Raw genomic sequence first — 22,511 nt, forward strand, 5'->3', positions numbered from 1 at the left:
GAAACATGGCAATACTTAAATATGTGGAGAAAACTGGTTTTGCTGTTATTATTGATATATATTTTAAATAATTTTGTGTCTTTTTACCATTTTATGTCTTTTTGGTAATTTGTGTCTTTTAAAATAATATAATTTTAAATATTTTTTGTTATTTTGTTACTTTTCTGTCATTTTGTGACATTTTTGGTAATTTTGTGTCTTTTTTTTAATTAGAAAATTCATGACACTTGGAAATGTTTTTATATATAAATTCCATTTTAATCAATTTGATTTTCTTTTTTTCTGACTTCTGCACAAAGACATGTTTGAGTTGTTCTCATTTCTAGCCATGCTTGTGCTGATTCCATAGAGTTGTAGTTCCACTTGTAGATTTATAGAGATTTTATATGTTGCAGTGAAAAACAAGGACACAGGGAGTAAAATGTAAAAAGAACAAGAAAACGTCCTGAAACAGCTCGTTGAGCTTCGGAGGAGTAAACCTGCCAGTGAGGGTTTTGAGCTTCATTCTTGAGAAATCATGAATTTTGTTTTGCGGAAATGCACTTTATGAATCATAGTTTCTGCTCCTCCCCTTCTCTTCAATTGGTGTTCACTCTTCACACCTTTATCTTCATTTAGGGTTGTTTATATCTTCAGTTTTCTCCCCCACACATCAACCACTCCTCATCAGTGAACCAATCAATGAATCAGTTGTTCTGACAATCTGAGCAGCTTCACAGTAAAACTCACAGCTGGTTTTAGATTAAAAGTTGTTCTCTCTGTCTGCTTCGGTCTTCAGGCGCCGGTGAACGGAGACAAGCCCCCAGCTGAGGGCCTATCAGAAAACGACAGCGGAGTGGAGCTGACCAATGAGAACAGCCCTCTGTCTGCAGCCGAGCCGCCCTCCCCTTTCAGCCCCAAGCAGAACGGAGACGCCGCCTCGCCTCAAGGTCACACACACACACACACACACACACACACACACACACACACACACACACACACACACACACACACACACACACACACAGAGCAGTATATTAAAGTTACATAATAATCCAAATAACTGCCAGGTAAAATTTCTGTTTTTTTCAATGGAGTCTGGTGGCTTTGAAGATATCATAGAAAACAGCTCCAGTTTCCCGTCGCAAAGGGCTGGTAAAGCGGTGAAAATATTATAAATATAGCATATACTTTATCTGATGATGATTTCTTTCTTCAGTGGCTAAATTTGCTTTTGCTGCGGCTCCGTCTGCAGCAGAACGTATAGATCTCTTCAAAGCCACCAGACTCCATTGACAAAAACAGTAACTTTAGCTTACAGAATCAAGGTTATAATAGTTTTACATTTTTCATTAGTTTTAGTTTTAATTTCGTTGTGAATTTTTTGTTTTCAAATTCAGTTAGTTTTAATTAGTTTTTAGAGTGAGTTTGCTAGTTTTAGTTTAGTTTTTATTAGTTTTAGTGTTAGTTTTATTTTTTTGTAATAAGGTATTTGTTGGATGCAAGAGGTCACGATAAATTCAAAGAGGTCACGATAAATTTTGCCTTTATTTCCTTTGGCTTATGTATCTCAGCTCCAATAAGGTTAATAACTCTTAAAGTTCCGGGTGTTTTAAATTCTGGTTCCTGCATGTTCAAAAAAATATATGATTGTAAAATCATGACTGAATTGAAGACTTTCACGTGCACACAGTGACAGCACTTGCACACAGTGAAAGCACAACATACTGTTTACGCTGTCGGAAATAATCCAACGGTTTCTGAAAGTTTAGAAGTTGCTCTTTACAGCCAATATGGTGCCATGACATGGATGGATTATGGATTATGTATGAAAAAAACAAAAAAGACGAAAACAAAGGACATTTTCACCATGATTTTCACCAGTTTTGTGGAGGGCACGGTCGATCCTGGCCAGCTTTGACCACCCGCTCTTGGAGGAATTCGTTCTTCTCCCTTCTGGGCAGAGATACAGGTCCCCCAGGGTAAAAACCAATAGGTTTAAATTTTCCTTTGTTCCAAGTGCAATAAATGCACTTAATTTGCACTTTTGATTGCACTGCTCAGCAGCACTTTACTAGCAGCACTTTACTGTGACTACTATTTCAATGGCTTAATACTTTTACTTTACATTTTTTGGTTGGTTGTTTGCTGTAGCTGTGATTAATGTCCCATGTCCTCTTTATGTTGTCTTGTGTTTTTCTTTTTGCCCCCTTCTGTAAATCAAATTTCCCCTTCAAGGGAAAATAAAGACCTGAACTGAACTGAACAGTTTCAGTTAGTTATTGTTTACTTAAAAGCGTATTTTTATTTTTATTTCAGTAAACGAAACAGTTTTTTCAATTTTTTAGTTTTCGTTAACTATAATAACCTTGTAAAGAACACAGGAGTTCCTGGTTTTCTGCTGCATCGATCCGTTAGTTTGTTTGTGTTATTGTGTGACTTTTGGTCATTGATTTAAATGAACATACCGAAAGAAAGAATGATGTCACTAAAACATTCTTACTTCGACCAAACGAAAACGTTTGGATTTGAGTACATCTATTTCATTTTAATTACATGATTAATGCCGCTTAACTTTATAATTTTTTCCGTATTTATTGACTTTTAGATTTGCATTTTTTTTAATAATACAAAATGTAATCAATAAAATCAATTATATTATTCTGTCCATAATGCCTTCAAGCTGCCCAGAAAAATGTGAATTATTATATAAAATATATATGATTACATCAACCAGCACATTAATGCACGTTTATTTCTGAAGATTTCTTCACACTTTTTTGTAAATTTTATACATGTTTTAGAACATTTTACATATTTTTTCTACAATAAAAAAAACAATAAAAGACTAAACATGTTTCACACATTTTAAAAGTATTTTACATATTTTTTTGCCATTTAAAAATATTTCTTTGTCTCTATTTTGTATAACAAAAATGACCTAAAACTGGCTAGAGCATTTTCATCTTGAATTGATCCAAGATGAAAATGCGTTTTTGTTTATAAAATGTCATAATTTCACATTGTAAATGCTAAATTACAGTCTTTGTAAATGTATTAGTAATAAATAAAAGAAGAAAGAATGTTAAAACAAACAAAAAAATGATGAATTAGAGACAAAAAAACAGATGAAGCTGTCCTGATATTTTCTGTCTCGTAAATATTGATTTTTTTTCCCGTCCATCTGTTGACCCTTCTGTTGCTCCGTCTGCTCTCAGATGATAACCAGTGTTCACGGGGAAACAGGAAGAGGAGCAGGAAGAAGTCCGAGGAGGAGGAAACGACCTGGGACTCCTACAGCGAGGTACCACCTCACACACACACACACACACACACACTGAACTTCAAATTCACAATCAAAATTACTTTATTTATCCCTGAGGGTAAATTCAGTTAGTCTGGTAGAATCTCTTGAAGAATGAGGCAGTCTGATGGCTGTAGGAGCGAATGATCTTTTGAATCTCTCCGTCCTGCAACGGAGAGAGGAGCCGTCCACTGCTGTTTTTTTGGTCCATAAAGGTTTTGTGTAGCAGATGATCCGGTTTTCAAGATGGACTCAAACATCTTTTTTTGAACAAGGTCTTTATATTTGAGATTTTCAGTATATGCAGAATACAAAATACAAACATGATGCAGACAGTAACTAATCCCTGGTCACCATCCCACCCACCAGACCTGGGCCACTAAATCAAAGATAGTCATTTTATGTAATTGTTGATAAGGTGAGTCATGTAAACAAATGTAGCAGAGACAGTAAAAACCTATGTAACAATACAAGAAGGGGGTTCACATGTCTTACAGGGTTACATTTTTTGCTTCCATTTGATCCACAAAGGCCAAGAAAGGCTGCCAGGTTGAATTTCAAAACAGACCCATGGAGAGAGTATCTTATTTTTTCTAGTTATGGATGTTGCACAGTCTCTCTAATCCAGTGGGAATATGAAAGGGGAAGAGGGTCTTTCCATCTGAACAGGATCAAACGTCTGGCCAGTAGTGTACAAAAGGCCACCACATTACAATTACTTAAATTCATAGCCTGTGGAGTGACACCAAATTAAGCAGTGACAGGAGATGGATCCATCTTTGAGGTGTTCAGTAGGAGATAGTTCTTGTGACTCCAGTCACTGAAGGCTTTTATCAGATCCCTATATTCAGATTCCTGTCAATTCCTGATACACGCCACAATAGCAGTGTCGTCGGAGTACTTCTGGATGTGGCAGGACTCAGAGTTGTATTTGAAGTCCGCTGTGTACAGTGTGAACAGGAATGGAGCCAGAACAGTGCCTTGTGGAGCCCCTGTGCTGCTCATTAATGTCCCAGAAACACAGTTCCCCAACCTGACATACTGTGGGTTAATAAATCTTCTTTTCAGGGGAAAGTTGATTCATTAAATTAATTCTGAGTGTTTTTGCAGGAGAAAGCTGCCGGAGCGTCTCAGCTGGGTCTGAGACAGACGCCTCGGCCCCGGACCATCTTCCAGGCCGGACTGACACCACACCCACACAACAAACCTCGTAGACAGAGCCGCAAGCAGGAGCACAGCATGCCACCGGTAAACACTCACTCACAGGAAAGAAATCGCTAACAAGGAAGTTGAACTTTTCAAGCATTTTTTAAATTTTTTTATTTTTTTATTAGAAAAGTCAGACAAAGTCCAGGAGTTGAAAAGACGATTTGGTACATAGAATTTTCATCAGGCAATATATATAATAATATACAGTAAATACATCTTGATACAAACACCAATCCAACAGATGTACTAAGCTTTTCTTTCATCAGTTGCTTTCCCTTTTTATTTTTATTTTACTTTAATGTTAATCAAACTATGAACAGCTGAACAAAACATGTCACACTGACTCGGGTCAATGAGTAGATCTTCTTAAAAAACAACAACAATAGTCTCTTCAGCACTTTACTTAGTTTAATGCTAACTAAAGCAGATCCGGTCTCCTTGGTTTCATGTACTGGACCCATTTTGACCACAATCCTTCAGATTTCCCTGATTACATTTTTCTAGAGAATGTCGGTTTCTCCAATCTTTCAAAGTTGGGGCATCTGGTTTTAACCACCAGCCAGGGCTTCCTTCCCTCCAACAATCAATATTCTTTATTACTTTAAGAGTTATTAACCTTAAAGTTCCCTCCAACAATCAATATCCAGTCTACAGCAGACAAATGCTTAAGTACACTGTCAGAACACCAAATGGGATAACAATACGAAATACAGTTTCCAGACACTTGTGCATTTCATACCAATAAGATGCAAGTTTTGGGCGATCTCAAAAAACCTGGTAATGGTTGGCAACATTTGAACCACATGACCTCCAGCAACTTGTTCCAGCGCCTTGATGTCTCTTCTGACTGGGGGAAATGAAGAATCTAATTTTATTTAATTAGTTTTTTTCTGTGTCAGTAATGCTGACAGTAAATGTGGATATCGGATGTAATTCCTCAAAGTTTCACCTTTCATTAGAGCCCAGAATGATGACAGTAGGTTGGACATTTGGTCTGTCACCATGGTAACCAAGGATGCTATCGGAGTCTCCATAGATACATAATCATAATTCTTACTATATAAATATAAAAACCTGTGTAAAATAGCCTTTTTTTTTTAGATATCTTCATCAACTTTGAACTGGGAGTAAGTAATATTTTATACTTTGACCCCATTGTGTTTTCCAGCTCATAAGTCCCAGCTGTAATGATCTGCAGGCCTGAGTTTACCAAAAATATTTAGGCGGACAATAAAAAAAATGTAAAAATTCAGTGGGTTTCAACTTCCATCACCTAATAACAGCAGCACTGACAGTTATTCCTACTCTTTGGGAATAAATTCAGAGTGTTACCTTTCAAATGTGACCAAAACCAGATATATTCCAAACTATTCAAGAACAACTTTATATTTACTTTGGTTATGTATTTAACAGGCGTTTCAAGGTTAATATCAGGCGGCAATCTCCGTGTCTGAGCATGGAGGCCAACCGGGAAGTGCATTAAGCCTGCAATTCAGCGAAAATTCCAGTAGGGGGTGCTAAGTTTGGCTGCAAAAGAAATCTGCCCATTCATTTCAGTGCTAAATTTGAAAAGTTCTCACTTGATTTATTACCTCAGAAAAAATTTTCAGGGACAACATTATGGTCTCAATCGCTAGTAAAAAATCTTCTTCAAGACAATTTGATGTCAATAGTTCTAATAATGGCCCCATTTAGAAGATTATATAGATGATTTGGGGCGTTTCTAGCTTTGATTGACAGGTCACTGACAAGGCGAGCCGTCACCAGGAGAGAAGCAGAGCAATGCGTATCCATGGAAACGTGTCAATAAAGTTATATATAACGTTATATAGATAGAAAAGAGGACGTTTACCGATCTGGTCTCATAGCTTTGACCCTTTCACACTGTATTTTCACTTAATGACAGTTTATTTGAACGTTTTGTTCAGTAAAAATGTCTTGTTCAGCGTTTGGTTGGACTAACAGACACTCCAAGGAGTCGCTGCTCAGTTTTCTGAGGTAAGAAAGATACATTTTGTTTTTGTTTTTTGCTAGCCAAAACTAACATCCCAGTTAATGCTCCAATTAATGCTAACATGAATTAGCAGCGGCTTCTCTTAGTCAGGTTGCCGGTGTAGAGAGGCTGTAGTCAGTGTCGTCAGATCCCTCGCGCTCCTCCACAGTCCAATTATGGTCTGCTCCGCGTATCGGAAACAAGATGGCGTATAACGCTGAACTCGAGGCTTCCAACGGGCAGTCCACAAACCAATGGGTGACGTCACAGTGACTACGTCCATTATTTATATACAGTCTATGGTTAATATGCACGAACGCTAAGGGGTTAAAATGTACGCTTTATTCATCACATTTCACTGCTTTACCTTGCCTTCTGACAGGCCTTTACAGCAGGAATGAAGTTATTAATTATGCTCTCTTCTACCAGACTCCATTGAGAAAAACAGTCATTTTAGTTGTATCCTGAGACTAAATTCGGTAATTTGATTGAAAGAAATTCAACAGATTTATTTTATTTTTTATTCCTAATTAGCTTAATTGGCTGTTAATTGGTGGCAGAAATTTTCCCCTAGACATTTCAGAATCCTTGTTATAAGATAAGATAAGATCAGACTTTAGTTATCCGCAGTGGGGAAATTTAGTCTGCACAGCACCTCAAGTTACAGACACATAGATATAGAAAACAGAATAGGAATATAAAAAATAAGACCCATACATATATTCTTAACACATTATACACATACATTTCTGCTATTTGGCAATTATTATTAATTTATTTTTGTTTTTGTTTGTTTTCCTGAGAGTACTTTTAGAGTAATTTTACAGATTTTGCACATTGGAGAAAATATACTTTAGCATGTTAAATAGGTTAAATAAATTGTTGCATGTAGTAGTATGAACATCAATGAATAAATATTTAAATATAGAAGTGGTATATGACTATAAAGTTTATTTTGGCTTTTATTATCACCACTTCATCTTGCTGTCAGACAGGTATTTGCAACAGGGAAGTGAAGCTGTTAATTATGCTCTCTTCAACCAGACTCCATTGACAAAAACAGTCATTTTAGCATAAATTCAGTTAGGTTGTGTTTTACTTTCTGACACATGCAGAGATTTTTCAAATGTGTAATTAATGAATTAAATCAGCCTGAAACACTGTGGTGTTTATTTTAAAAACAAACTTACCTCCCTCCTTGTTTGTGCTCCTAATTTAAATCAGTTTCCTCAGGAATTATTCTAATTTACCAAATGTTGAAATAATCCAAACAGGCCTGTGCCTCCTCGGCCAGATTAAACACAGCATGCTTGTCTTCTGCTGGCTGTATAGTTTGTGGTGCACGCTTTTTGCAGCACGGTGGAAAATTAAACTCCAGTTCAGTGAGTTCACTTTCTCCCCCACATCCTGGTATCTCCATAAAAAGCCTGTGAGTCAAGGAGCGATGTGCAAAACAAATAAAATGCTGCTGCAGATTGAACCTGTTGAGAAAAAAAGAAGGATTAGTCTTTTCCTTCTTGTTTGTGTTTCTCTGTGGTTTCACTCCAAATGTTTTGCAAATCAAAAGCAGTTTTCCACCAAAATAAATCTGCAAAAGAACATGCAAGTCAGTGTTTTTTCAGCTACTGTTAAATAAATATTCTGAAGTAAAAAATAACTAAATAAGAGTGCTAGTAGCTCCTTTATGAAGCTGCAAAATGATGCTGTTCTGCACCCAAATAATAAAGTACTTTTCTACATTAAAATGTCTAAAATTGACTGTTATTTATTTTATTGAGTTAGATACTTGCATCCAAAAGTTTCCAACAATTTTTAAACATAGTTATTTTAATCAAGCTTTGTGCATGCTTCACTGTTGTGGTTTTCTTCATAAATTGACTTTTTTTCCAGTTTTCAGCCACATTTTTATGATACACCTTTGGAGCGTATATGATTTTGAACCTAATATATCTGATGAAGGTATCAATCTGAAGTTATCAAAGAAACAAGCAAGTTAACATTTCTTCAACCACCAAACATAATTGGAGAAACACTGATTTTTAACATAAAACTGCTTCATTCAGTGTTTTTACTGATTTAATTAGCAGCTGTGATTGTTTTGGAGAGGAGGAGACCTCAGAGGATGTTAAAAACCTGTTAAAAACCTCCTGAATGATGAACACTGAATTAATCGTCACCAGGAGAGGAGCTGCTTCACAAACTCTTCTGTTATTGTTTGGATACAGTGGTAGAAAATTATATATTGTGTGTTGAAGGTGGAGTTCCTTATTTACACTGACTGCGTTTGGTTTGATTTTTTGGTGTGTGTGTGTGTGTGTGTGTGTGTGTGTGTGTGTGTGTGTGTGTGTGTGTGTGTGTGTGTGTGTGTGTGTGTGTGTGTGAGACTGACTGTGTGTGTGTGTGTGTGTGTGTGAGACTGACTGTGTGTGTGTGTGTGTGTGTGTGTGAGACTGACTGTGTGTGTGTGTGTGTGTGTGTGTGTGAGACTGTGTGCGTGCGTGTGTGACTGACTGTGTGCGCGTGCGTGTGTGTGACTGACTGTGTCTGTGTGTGTGTGGTGATTTGGTCTGTGCATGTTTTCATAGCAGCCTGTCCTTAGGTGAAGAGCTGAGAAGACACAAACAAAAACACTCTGTATGAGTGTCTTTTTCTAACACACAAATGTTCCTTTGAGTCTAATAACTCTCGTCTCTGTGTGTCTCTCATCAGTGTGACAGGCCTCCTGCTGCCCTTGCAGCTGCTGGAGGAGCAGGGGGTCCTCGGGCGGCCGTGGTTGTGTCCGGCGGTGTCCCCGAGGCTCCCCGTCTGGAGCTGATGGAACAAGACTCCAAGGACTCGGCCCAGAGCGTCAGCACCTCGTCCAGCTCGGAGATCCAGCTGGAGTACAATGTAAGAACTGAGAACTGACAGCAGCTCATTACAAGTCATATTTATGTGCCCTGTAGTGGCTGTAGTCAGTATAAACGAAGTGGAAGGTGGAAGTGTGTAAAGCATGAAGCAGCGCCCTGACTTATTTACTTTTTTTATCATCTTTTGTAACGTCTAACCAGGAACTTTTTTGCCCTAACCTTAAAGAAGAAATTTAGTCAAAACCATGTGTTTAACCCCCTGAACCCCAACGAGCTGTTTCAGGACGTTTTTTGGTCTTTTTATATTCTCCTCTCTGTGTCCTTGTGTTTCACTGCAACATATAAAATCTATAAAAAATCTATGTATAAATCCTGCAGCTCCATGGAATCAGCACAATCATGGCTAGAAGTGGGAACAACTCAAACATGTCTTTGTGCAGAATAACACAGAGAATGTCAGAAATCAGAAAAAAGAGACACTTGCAGCCTCCCCTCTCCTGTCCTCTCCTCTCTGCTCTGTGTAAACAGATTTTCAGTGAATATTTGTCACGTGAGAAAGGGGATTTTATTCAATCTGGCTACAGCTTTGTCAGGTAACAGCTCATCTTGTAGAGCCTCACAGTGAGTCTGTGTTTAAGGCTGCAACTTAATTTATTATCTTTTATTATTATTGATTCATTTTTACATTTTGAGTCTAAAATGAAACTTCAGATGTCCAACCAGCAGTCCTAAACTCAAAAGTATTTAGTTTACAACCATGCAGAACAGATAAAATCAATAAATCAGATTTTTTTCTGCTATTTGATGTTGATAAAATGATTCAATTGTTGCCAGTAGATTTTCCATTTGTCGACTAAACAGAGTCTTGTAGCAGTCCTGTAGTAAAGTTGCATTATGATTTTTGTTTACACTGACAGAAGTAAAGATTGATCTCATTTTTAAGGCTGCCTGCTGTACAACACATGTAGAATAAAGTGATTCTGACAGAAATATCAACATTTTAAGACAAGTTTTGGTCACTTTTTCGAACAGAAACTTTCATAAGCGATGATACGTTAAAAGACCGTCTGAAAGTTTAAACTCTGGCGATAATGTCTGTTTTTATAGTTTCTTATTCTGATAAACTGTGTATTTTTGACGATCTTTTAAAACCTTGTACGATGTTGGGGTTCAGAGGGTTAAACACATACGTGTGGACGAGGTTTATACAGAAACAGAAATGCAGCTTGAAAGTGCTCTTGGAAAAAGTATGGAGGATGAGCAAAGGGAAAGAAAAAGTGATTTTTTTTAAAAAGGGGAAGTGGAGGTTTGGCAGCGATTGAAAGAGGAGGAGGGTAACTCCCCTCACACACCACAGAGCTCCACCTGGCACTGTGTTAGTGCAGGTGGCCACACACACACACACACACACACACACACACACACAGTCGGGCTGTGTTTGCTCTCTATCAATGGTTTCATTCAGGTCACGGCGACCTCCAGTCTGCAGTGTGTGTGTGTGATGCATACTTCTACAGATCTTCCTCCTGCATGTCTCAGGTCTTCGTGTACACTCTCTCACAACACACACACACACACACACACACACACACTTCTTTTCTCCTGTGTGTGTGTGTGTGTGTGTGCGTCTGTGTGCAGAGCTCAGCGGAGCGTAGCTTCCTTCAGAGAGTCTGACTCCATTACAAAGCTTTAATGGGTTTTCTCTCTTAAGGCGACTGGAGGATCACATCACTCAGGGCTCAACTGGGATTTGTTTGCAAGCATAGAATCTCCACCTGCTCCTGAAGCGCGCACACACACACACACACACACACACACACACACACACACACACCATTCTGTAAAGAAAAGCAGGAGGCGAGGGGGAGAGGGAACGAGCACATTGTGGTTTTATCAGGCACGTTTGATGTTTTTTTCAGGAGAAATGAAAGAAACACCTGAGCAAATGAGTGAAGCAGAAGGTGGACAAACACTTAAAAACTTGATTAATCTTGATAAAATTTCCGTGTAGGAAAACTGGTCTGTGAATCAACACAATCATGGTTAGAATGTCTTTTTTTCTGCACAGTTATAAATAATAATAAAGGCGCACATTGAATTCGTCTGATTTTTTTTTTTTTTACATGTGCCCACAAGTTTCACAAATATTGTCTCCACATCGTCAGATTGAAGTATTGTCATGTTTCCAGCCTCTCCTCTCTCCTCTGTCCTGCAGACAGAGAAAAGGAGAGCAGTAACTTTTCTGATGTCTCTGTTTACTTTGTGTCTCTCTGTTCACAAGACATTTTTAGTCCAAGCGTACGAGACCGTGACCTTCTCCTCTCCTTTCTTCTCCTCTCCTCTCCCTCCTTTAGGACACCAAGGGTTTTGGCATCGGTGAGCTGGTGTGGGGGAAGATTAAAGGCTTCTCCTGGTGGCCCGGCATTGTGGTGACGTGGCGCGCCACCGGCAAGAGGCAGGCGAGCCACGGCATGAGGTGGCTGCAGTGGTTCGGAGACGGCAAGTTCTCTGAGGTGAGGATGGAAAAATCAGACTGACGGAGAGAGCGTGAGACGGAGAGGGTTACATGTGTCTCACTCTGTTTCTTCTCTCTCCAGGTTTCAGCCGACAAACTGGACTCCATCACAGCCTTCGCCAAGTTCTTCAGCCAGGCGTCCTACACCAAGCTGGCCTCGTACCGCAGGGCCATCTTCCAGGCTCTGGAGGTAAGCGTCCACACGGGGAACGTTTACGGTCGCGGAGTGTCACAGGAAAAACAGATTCACAGAGGATTCTGCAGCGAGCATGAAGGGTCCATAGCAAAAGTTGTCACAGCGTCTGGTCGTGCACCTGAATTTTTCTAACTACATTCAGGCTGCAGGTTTGAAATACACTCTGGAGGAAAGAAAGAGCGGGAATATTTGCACGACTCTTTACCTGTCACACGGCCTTCAGTCGGTGATCGCCACCACACAGAAAAACTTTCCACACTGCAATCACAAAAATAGGTTTGAGAGCAAATAAAAATTGACTTAAAAATGTTTAATTGCAAAATACAAAAATACAAAATAAATTTGTGATAAAAAAACATGTACAGTATAAGTACAAATACAAAAGTTTCAACAGCAAGAAAAACATGGAAAATCAAAACTTTTTGATCTGTTGTAATACATTTTTAATCACAAATTATTTTTTATTATTGAATTTATTTAGTTTGATGCATCATAAAGACTCAAAAGTGAACCCAGACTGGTTTGAGGTCTTCAGGCAGTCTCATCTGCTTCACTTTCCCTCTCTACTTTTTTTCTCCTCCTTTTTGCTTATTCGCTGAACATTTGGTTGTGGCGCTCCCTTGTGTTTTGGTGAATACTGCAGCTCCTCGGTATCTACGAGCACATCTAAACAAAGCTTCAGTTTCAGCTTCGTGAAATTAACCAACAAAGCTGTTCCTTTGGATTTAAGTCACTTCATCTTCACCTGACTCAGATAGTTTACCTGCCCTCGTCTCCTCTTATGTACTGAACGTGCTTGCTTGCATGGAGGATTCAGTGGCTGATTATGTTTCAGATCTGAGGTCTGCTGTAAAAACACGCTCTGTGGTTTCCCTGCCAAAACACGCCGGTTCACTGGAAGTGAACCGGCTGGAAGTGACTGGAAGTGAAACCGGCACACACACACACACACACACACACACACACGCTGTGGTGTAAACATGCATAAAAATGCATGTTACACCACAGTGTGTGTGTGTGTGTGTGTGTGTGTGTGAGTACCAGTAGCCAAGTAAAATAAACACAGATGCATGTCTGGAAGGGATTCCTGCTCACTATCAGAGTCTCATGCTGGCATTAAGACAGAGAGAGGACTGAGGAGGAGCAAACACTTCTTGTTCTTGTACAATGAGATTATTAAAGGAAACTCTATAAATTATAATATTGTGACTGCGCCACAAATAATAAATATGAATCCTATATTTTAATACAATGTTTAAATATTTTGGAAAGAGTCTGATGTTGGGAAAACAGACAAATAACACAATCATATTGATGCTACAGACATTAGAGCCAGAGTTTGAACTTTCCGACGGACCATAATGATGAAAGTTTCCGTGATGAAAAGTGATCAAAACTAGTCTTAAAATGTTGATATTTGTGTCTTTATTCTACATGTGTCATTTAAAATAAAGCGTTTGCACTAACCAGATCCTGTTAAAAACATTAAATTCTGCTCCTCAGAGACACTGTGAAGACATGATTGATTCTGCTGAGACCAACGGTCACGTGACAAATATTCACTGAAAATCTGTTTACACAGAGCAGAGAGGAGAGGACAGAAGAAGGCTGTTTACACAGACTAGAGAGGAAAGGACAGGAGAGGCTGGAAACATGACAATACTTCAATATGTACAATATGTGGAGACACATTTGTTCCTCCAATATTCATGACACAGTATTCAACTTGCGTCATTCTAACTGTGTTCTGTACAAAAATATTTCTGAGTTATTCCCACTTCTAGCCATGATTGTGCTTATATAGATTTTATATATTGCAGTGAAAAACAATGACAAAGGAAAACGTGATGGAGGGTTAAACCTTTGCCCCAGAACATTTTTATCTGATAACGGCTCCAAACACGTTTATCTTTTTGCATCTTTATGGTTACATTCAGTTCAAGCTCTGGAAAAAATGCACTAATAGAAACTGAAAAAGAGGTTTTGAATATAAAAAGACGGCCGACATATGTCTGAACTTGCTGGTTGTCTGTGAAATTCCCTCTGGTATTTTTTTTTTCATCCCATTTTTTTTCCACCTCTTTTCCATCTTTCAGTCTCATCTGTTTGTTTTAGTGGTTTATTTTTTTAACGACTCTGTACGTGTTTCTTCTTTCTGACATGTAGTTGACACACTGTGTGTGTGTGTGTGTGTGTGTGTGTGTGTGTGTGTCTCTCTTCATGCTGCTGTTTTCTCTCTCTCTCTCTCCCCTTGTGGCTACTGTGTTTTGCCTGCCTCGTTCGGCCCGTCTGCATCCTGTCGTCCCTCCTCGACTATGGAAGTAAATCTGTGCCATCGGAGTGAGCGTAGATTTTCAGTTTGAGAGCATAATTTGTCTTTCTTGTGCTCAGATTTGTTCTCCTCATGCTCACATTTTGCGCTCGCACTTTTCTGCTGCTTTCTTTCAAAATGTGTGCGTGCACTTAAAAATCACATGCTTGTGCTCACATTTCTTCTTCTTGGACACAAACATTTCGCTCGCACTCAAATATGTCCTGTGCTCGCTCAAATCTAAAGTCTACGCGCTCAGATCTCAACTCTGCGCTCTCAAAACTTTTGTGCTCGCACCCAGAACACGCACGTCCTCTCAGGTTGAGGTGTCTGCTCAGACTGAACGATGTCCCGCCCTGCGCTTAAAGTAGTGTGTTTCACCAGCCAATAGGGAGACAGCTAGATTGTGGCCCGTCTTAGGTGCGTTCCCTCGCCTTTTTGAGCGCTCCGTCGGGGCGGGTATATGGTCTGTTTGTAAAACTGCTTCTCTCTTAAAATACACCAATTTACCATATTAGCCAGCTATTTGAATCGTCACCTATTTAAGACGCAGCATATTTATGTAGAATTAATCTTAAGTAGTCCTAAAAAGAGTTATCGTAGTTTAGATTATATATATATATATATATATTTTATCATTATTATTTATTTTTATTTAGTTTTTTTATTTTTCACATATACAGTGGTGTCATGATAGTCCAGTGGTAAAGGACACTACCATCTGTTGCGTTTTAAACCATACTGGTTCGCATCCCGTCCGCTGCACTCTTGCTGCATGTCTTATTATGATTTTAAATTTTAAGATTATTTTTTTGGGCATTTTACATGCTTTATTGAAAGCGAGAGACAGATTGAAAGGGGGTGACAGAGGGGAGGACATGCGGTAAAGGGAGCTCAGGCCGGATTCGAACCCGGCTCCACCGCAGTGAGGACTGTAGCCTCTATACATGGGGCGCCTGTGTAACCCACTACGCTACGGACCACCCCCATGATTTTAAATTTTAATTGATAAATTAATGTAACAGTAATACAATCCGTGTAACCAGCTGCTTTTCTTATTTAAACGTTTAACAAGAGATGATGGGTAAATAGACTTGGCTACTTGATTAAAAAGGTATAATGAAAAATACGCTATGATGATGATAATGATTTGAGGATAACATTGGTGCATGTAATGCAGTGTATCACCGTCCTATTTACGCGGTCAAAGCCAGGGGGCGCATAATTAGGCTAATGTTGGTAATGCTTTCACAAGAACAAGATGGATGGCCAAAGACCTCAAGTAAGTTCATTGCTAAATGTTGCTACAACTCAAAACACATCGATCATATACAGTAGTTTCAATAACAGTACAGTAATCATTTTGACACTCGTACTTATCAACATATATAGCGGGCCTTCATTGTAACATGTACAACGAAAGTACAATAATTGGCAACGTATGATCTAACCAGCGGCAGGTAGGCACACATAATGATGCGCGAGCTGAAGGGAATCCCCGCTGACGTCACTTCATTCATGATGAGTTGCTGTCCCTAGTGCCGACCTTGCCGACAAAGGCCCGCTATATATGTTGATAAGTACGAGTGTTTTGAGTTGTAGCAACATTAAGCAATGAACTTACTTGAGGTCTTTGGCCATCCATCTGTCTCCCATTCATTCGCTGCCGCGCTCCGAATCCTGCTCAAAGTCTTCTTCTTGTGAAAGTGAAAGTATTACCAACATTAGCCTAATTACGCGCTCCCTGGCTTTGACCGCGTAAATAGGACGGTGATACACTGCATTACACGCACCAATGTTATCCTCAAATCATTATCATCATCATAGCGTATTTTTCATTATACCTTTTTAATCAAGTAGCCAAGTCTATTTAGACCATCATCTCTTGTTATCTAAACTACGATAACTCTTTTTAGGACTACTTAAGATTAATTCTACATAAATATGCTGCTTCTTAAATAGGTGACGATTCAAATAGCTGGCTAATATGGTAAATTGGTGTATTTTAAGAGAGAAGCAGTTTTACAAACAGACCATATACCCGCCCCGACGGAGCGCTCAAAAAGGCGAGGGAACGCACCTAAGACGGTCCACAATCTAGCTGTCTCCCTATTGGCTGGTGAAACACACTACTTTAAGCGCAGGGCGGGACATCGTTCAGTCTGAGCAGACACCTCAACCTGAGAGGACGTGCGTGTTCTGGGTGCGAGCACAAAAGTTTTGAGAGCGCAGAGTTGAGATCTGAGCGCGTAGACTTTAGATTTGAGCGAGCACAGGACATATTTGTGTGCGAGCGAAATGTTTGTGTCCAAGAAGAAATGTGAGCACAAGCATGTGATTTTTAAGTGCACGCACACATTTTGAAAGAAAGCAGCAGAAAAGTGCGAGCGCAAAATGTGAGCATGAGAAGAACAAATCTGAGCACAAGAAAGACAAATTATGCTCTCAAACTGAAAATCTACGCTCAAACTCCGATGACACAGATTTACTTCCATGCTCGACTCTCAGCTGCCAGTCGAGCGTCTCCTCGTCTCCTCTGAGCCTGTCCGTCTCTCATCTCTGTTCTAAAAGGATTAGAAGACAAGGAGGAAGTTTAAACATGCAAACTCTTCAATTTCAATTTGTTCCAACAGTCGTTGTAATATTATTTTTCTCCGATTAAAACAAAACCTGTCGAGGTGCGTCTTTTCATGGGTTCCAGCTTTTAAAAATAACACAGATTGGCCCTCAAACAGACTTTTTCCCAGGTCAAATATAATATTAAAATGTGGCTTACACAATAATGCATCAGTAATAATGGTTAAATAGTATAATATATAATAATAATAATAATAATAATAATAATAATAATAATAATAAACACTAATAAAGGACTATCTGCTGCATAATTTTGATACTAAATTACATTCATCAAATAATACTTCTCCGGTAGGTTTTTAATTTGCCAAAATTATACAATCTGTCTCAGCCAGAAACTGTAAAAACAAACGTTTAATGTCTTTTTTTTAATGTCTCTCCGTGTCACGTGACGTCTCAAATCTTCTCTCTCAGATGGCGAGCATCCGGGCGGAGAAGAAGTTTCCTCCCTGCGAGTCGGACAACCCGGACGACCAGGTGAAACCCATGCTGGACTGGGCCAACGGCGGCTTCCTGCCCAAAGGAGAGGAGGGACTCAAACCCACGCACACTGCCGGTGAGCAAGGCAGCACATCACAGACTAACTGCAGGACTAACAGTGAAGCAGAGAGAGTGAAGCTGGTGTCTGTCTGTCTCTGTCTCCTGCAGACAGTAACCCTCTGGACCACCAGGTCCTCGACGTCTCGCTGCCCGAGTATTTCCCCAGCGCCAAGCGGCCTCGAGTCAGCCTCTGCAAGAGCAAGGCGGCCCCCGAGGAGTCGTACAGCAGAGGTACCCCGCCAAAATAAAACATACACACCGTTATAAATCTATACAGTACATACTCTCACAGATTTATTTTATCACTCTGTCACTCTGTAAACTACTTTTATATAATTACAGTATAATCATATTTTGTGCAATTGGCATTCACTGGATTTTATTTATTTTTATTTGAAAGTGACGATTCCAAAGTTCTAATACAAATGCATGAAGCTGAAGTGCTGCACGTGTTTTAATTTATTTTTTTTAGCTTTTGCTAATACTCAAGTCTTGTCCTTAGTTCAGCTTTTACATGCACAGTCTAATTAAATACATACAAAAAAATATGCAGCAAACATGGTAATAAGTTAGTGCATATACCATGAAAAACATGCACCCTCGGTCTCTTTTTTAAAGAATAAAAATCGAATTTCTTTTTTTTTTTAAATAAAAAAAACTTTTATTGCAATAAATTCATACATGTTGCACAAAGCACAAAATGTATGAATTTATTGCATATATTTATCGGTAATTGCAGCTATTATTTTTGTATTTTATACACCTGTGATACAGACAGAAAAGAGGAAAGAAAATCATTTTAAATCATTTAAAAATTAGTATTACATTTTTTTTGTATTTTTGTTTCAGTGACTGAGTTTACATTCTTTCATTCATTTTTTTTTTAGTTTAGCTCACATTTCTTTTTTTGCATTGATTTACTTGTTTTTTTTCTGCTTTTTAACATTTTTTTGTTTTCCTCAGAACAAATGGTGAATGAAGTTCTGAAGAATAAAAGAAGTATAGAAGGTAAATAATGAGTTTATTATGAAACGTGTCATTTCACTTTCACTTTTTCTACTGTTGACTAATAACTGTGTGTGTGTGTGTGTCTGTGTGTGTGTCTGTCTGTCTGTCTGTCTGTCTGTCTGTGTTTCAGATTTCTGTCTCTCTTGTGGGAAGATGAGAGCAGCGACCTTCCACCCACTGTTTGAAGGAGGCCTGTGCCAAACATGCAAGGTGACAAAAACAACTTCTTGTTATTTATTATTAATTGTGATGTTTTCATGAGATCCTGCAGGGGGCGCTCTCTACTCTCTGCTCAGACATGTTGGTCCTGCTTGTGGTGCATTCATGGTTCCTTTTACTATATATATACAGTATATATATATATATATTTATTTTTTATTTATTTATTTATATATAATTATATATATATATATGTTTATATATTTATATTTATTTCTTCTTCATACTATTCTTTTATCTAGTGTTTATAATCAGTGTGCCAGCTGTGTGTGCAACAGCAGAAACGTGTTCATTAATGTGACAGATTGTTAGTTTGATGCTGACAGAAGAGAGATGAGATGATTCAGGTCAGACAGAGTTCACTGTAGAACTAAATGACTCGTCTCTGGCAACCGACTGGATCTTATAAATCAAACTGTTCCGTGTCTGTCAGGAGTTCTGGGATAAAGATGAAATACATTGGCAGTTGAGGTCAAACAACATAAACTACTGACAGAAGTTATGAAATATCATATTTTAGTTACAACCTGAATAAACCGAACTGAGTTAAAGTCTTCAAGGTTTCAACAGATGTTTCATGAAGCCACGTGGGTCAAGTATTTTCTCAATAAGTGTGTTGTGTGTTGTGTGTTGTGTTTGTGTGTGTGTGTGTGTGTGTGTGTTTGTGTGTGTGGGTGTGTGTGTGTGCAGGACGTGTACCTGGAGATGTCCTACATGTACGATGATGACGGCTACCAGTCGTACTGCACCGTGTGCTGCGGAGGGAGAGAGGTCCTGCTCTGTGGGAACGCCAACTGCTGCAGGTCACACACACACACACACACACATATATAAAGAAACGGAGCATATTTTTATTTAAAAATTAAACCCACAATAAATCTTAATCTTTCCACTTCTGTTTAAACTTCCTCCTCCTCCTCCTGCAGGTGTTTCTGTGTGGACTGTCTGGACATCCTGGTGGACCCCGGAGCGTCTAACAACGCTCGGTATTTGGACCCGTGGCGCTGCTACATGTGCCAGCCGCTGCTGCAGTACGGCGTCCTGAAAAGGAGACATGACTGGAGCCTCCGGCTGCAGGCCTTCTTCGCCAACGACAACGGACAGGAGTTTGTGAGTCTCTTAGAACTGAATGGCAAAAAAGCACAGAGTAATTGTTACATTATGTTGGATTTCTATTAATTTCTCTGTTTTTTATCTTCCAGGAGAAACCAAAGATTTTCGCAGCTGTCCCTGCAGAGCAGAGACGACCAATCAGAGTCCTGTCCCTGTTCGACGGCATCGCCACTGGTGAGACAGACAGATGGATAGACAAAGAGACAGACAGACAGACAGATGGAGAAACAGACAGCATTAATGTGTCTCTGTCCCACTAACTTCTGTGTGTCTCCAGGCTATCTGGTCCTGAGGGACCTGGGTTTTAAGGTGGACCAGTACGTGGCGTCGGAGGTGTGTGAGGACTCCATCTCTGTGGGAGTCGTCAGACATGAAGGAAAGATCCAGTACGTCCATGATGTCCGCAACATCACCAAGAAAAACGTAAGACAGACGACTTTTAGAATAATATCTGAAACAACTTAATCAGAAACACCTCCAGTTTTAATATGAAATTAAAAACACAACTTTTATTCGCTATTCCAGTTGCCTGATTTACATTTTATAATATACATTTCCTTCTGTTGAAGACAGGTTTTATACAAAGTTTTGAGATTCTGGAACATGCTTAATTATTTAATGCTCATGTATCCTTGAATTCAAACATTGTTTGACTTTCAGCACAACCCGAAGTTTGATCTGTAACCAAAACTCTGAATATTTGAAAGACACTGGCTCAGTTTTTGTGATGATAACTGCTTTAAAAAAGTGTGTTTTTTGTAGTGATTATTATATTGAACTAAAACTCTTTGGGACACTGTCAGTCAAACAAGGAAAAGTTTTGTTTGCAATTTTGTTCTATTTTAAGAAATGTTAATGAGCAAAGTAGAATTCAGTAAAGACAAACTTTCTATTTTCTAATGAGATCATCATTATATTTCACTTTTTATTTCACGTAAATTTGTCTGCTGAGAACATAAACTTATCACTCATTTGAGACATTTCTAAAAGACAGAAAGTTGGAGAAGCTGTTAATAGATAAACAAAAAGCTTTCATTCAGCTTCAATAACAACATAAAAAGTTTAATCAATTTGAGTATTGGATGATTCTTGGTAGTAAATTTCACAGTTTTATATCTAAAGTTGCAGGACATGCATGAAAAATAAAAAACCTAACCTTGTGTTCCAGTGTTGTTGAGTTGTTTTGTCCTCAGTCTGACACCAGGTGGTGCTGTTGTCTCCTCAGCTCCTGGAGTGGGGTCCTTTTGACCTGGTGATCGGAGGAAGTCCCTGCAACGACCTGTCCATCGTCAACCCGGCCAGGAAAGGGCTGTATGGTAGGTCCCAGAGGAAGACACGCCTCACACTGCTTTATTAAAGTTTAGAGTTTGTTTTGGAACATTACTCTTCCTTTAACCCTTTATGACCTACCATAGAACAAGTCCGCCAGAGATCTTTACATCTGTACATGGGTGGTTGACGTGAAAAGTGAAAAACAGAATAATTCAAAAAATGTATGTCAAATGACATACAATTATATTCCCTTATATGTGAATAATTCAAAACTGAATGTGTCCATTTCTAATTCTTCATATATTTAGCATATTATTAACTTTTTGGTGTGGTAGTCCTAAAATGTGTCCACCGGTGCAAAAAAATAAAGAATGTCATTATTTAATTCGGAGAATGTTGGACAGATGAGATAGATAAGCCCAAGGCATATTAGTTATGAATATTTTTATCAATTTACATTATGTTCAATGATCAATCACTGCGTTGTACCAAAGGACTACCTTAAGACGACTAGTTCCAACACTGCATGGAAATAGTAATATTATGAAAATATTTGAGACAGAACTGATCTTGTGTGCAGTCCACCTGCTCCAGAGATGTCTTCTGTCCTTCCTGATTCTGGAAGGACCCCTCTCAGTAATGGGGTGGTCACATTAATGCCTGTTTTATATCTACATAATGGCGTTGCTCCAGGAGGACACCAGTTTTGCGGACAAAATGTAATGTGTCATAATAACTCTACATAGGGACCTTAACACTTATATCCTCTAGATTCATTAAGTAAACACTCGTATGACATGTATTCAAGTATTTTGATGTATTTAGATTATTTTTTCATTAAATTGTTGTTTTAAGATAAGTAATGCTACCTAGGACAGTTGCACCGGTGGACAAATGTCATGTTCAAAACAGAATATTTGCATTATTGAAGAACGATACTCATTGTTTGCAGATGGATTAGATGTAGAAGAATGAACTGCATATTAAAACATTAATTTTAATGAAATATTATCACATTTTAGTAATATTTGTCACTGGGAACACAAAAGTTGAGCGCCACGTCAACCACCCACATGCTGTAGTGTCTTTTGGAGCATTTTAATATGTGCTATACATCAATGCAACCCCAACATCTCAATCTGTATGGATTTAATGAAATAAATTGCTAAAAAAAAGTGCAAAAAAAATAAATTATTTTTATATTTTTTTCTAAATACATAAATATCACAGCTGTATCCCTCAAAAGTGTAAAAGTAAAAAAGTTGCATTAAATCCTTTCAAACCTCAAGAAATGTATTTTGAGTGTGTTCATAACTTTCATAACACAAAAATGAAAATATATTGCACGATTTAATGCAAAAAC

At 38.6% G+C, this 22,511-nt stretch overlaps 1 protein-coding gene across 2 annotated transcripts in view; it reads left to right on the top strand.

Moving 5' to 3' along the window:
- Positions 1-22,511, top strand: part of dnmt3bb.1 (DNA (cytosine-5-)-methyltransferase 3 beta, duplicate b.1) — a 61,131-nt gene that overhangs the window by 31,685 nt on the left and 6,935 nt on the right. For both annotated transcript variants that reach the window (XM_059332793.1, XM_059332794.1), the window contains exons 3-17: positions 779-929; positions 3,201-3,286; positions 4,397-4,534; positions 9,198-9,377; positions 11,692-11,850; positions 11,935-12,042; positions 17,411-17,552; positions 17,645-17,767; positions 18,500-18,544; positions 18,675-18,754; positions 19,454-19,566; positions 19,690-19,873; positions 19,966-20,050; positions 20,154-20,299; positions 21,102-21,192. In XM_059332793.1, the coding sequence (XP_059188776.1) occupies positions 779-929; positions 3,201-3,286; positions 4,397-4,534; positions 9,198-9,377; positions 11,692-11,850; positions 11,935-12,042; positions 17,411-17,552; positions 17,645-17,767; positions 18,500-18,544; positions 18,675-18,754; positions 19,454-19,566; positions 19,690-19,873; positions 19,966-20,050; positions 20,154-20,299; positions 21,102-21,192 (1,831 nt within the window). The remainder of the gene's footprint in view (positions 1-778; positions 930-3,200; positions 3,287-4,396; positions 4,535-9,197; positions 9,378-11,691; positions 11,851-11,934; positions 12,043-17,410; positions 17,553-17,644; positions 17,768-18,499; positions 18,545-18,674; positions 18,755-19,453; positions 19,567-19,689; positions 19,874-19,965; positions 20,051-20,153; positions 20,300-21,101; positions 21,193-22,511) is intronic.

This window comes from Centropristis striata, chromosome 5 (assembly GCF_030273125.1).
Source record: "Centropristis striata isolate RG_2023a ecotype Rhode Island chromosome 5, C.striata_1.0, whole genome shotgun sequence".
NCBI classification, from domain to species: domain Eukaryota; kingdom Metazoa; phylum Chordata; class Actinopteri; order Perciformes; family Serranidae; genus Centropristis; species Centropristis striata.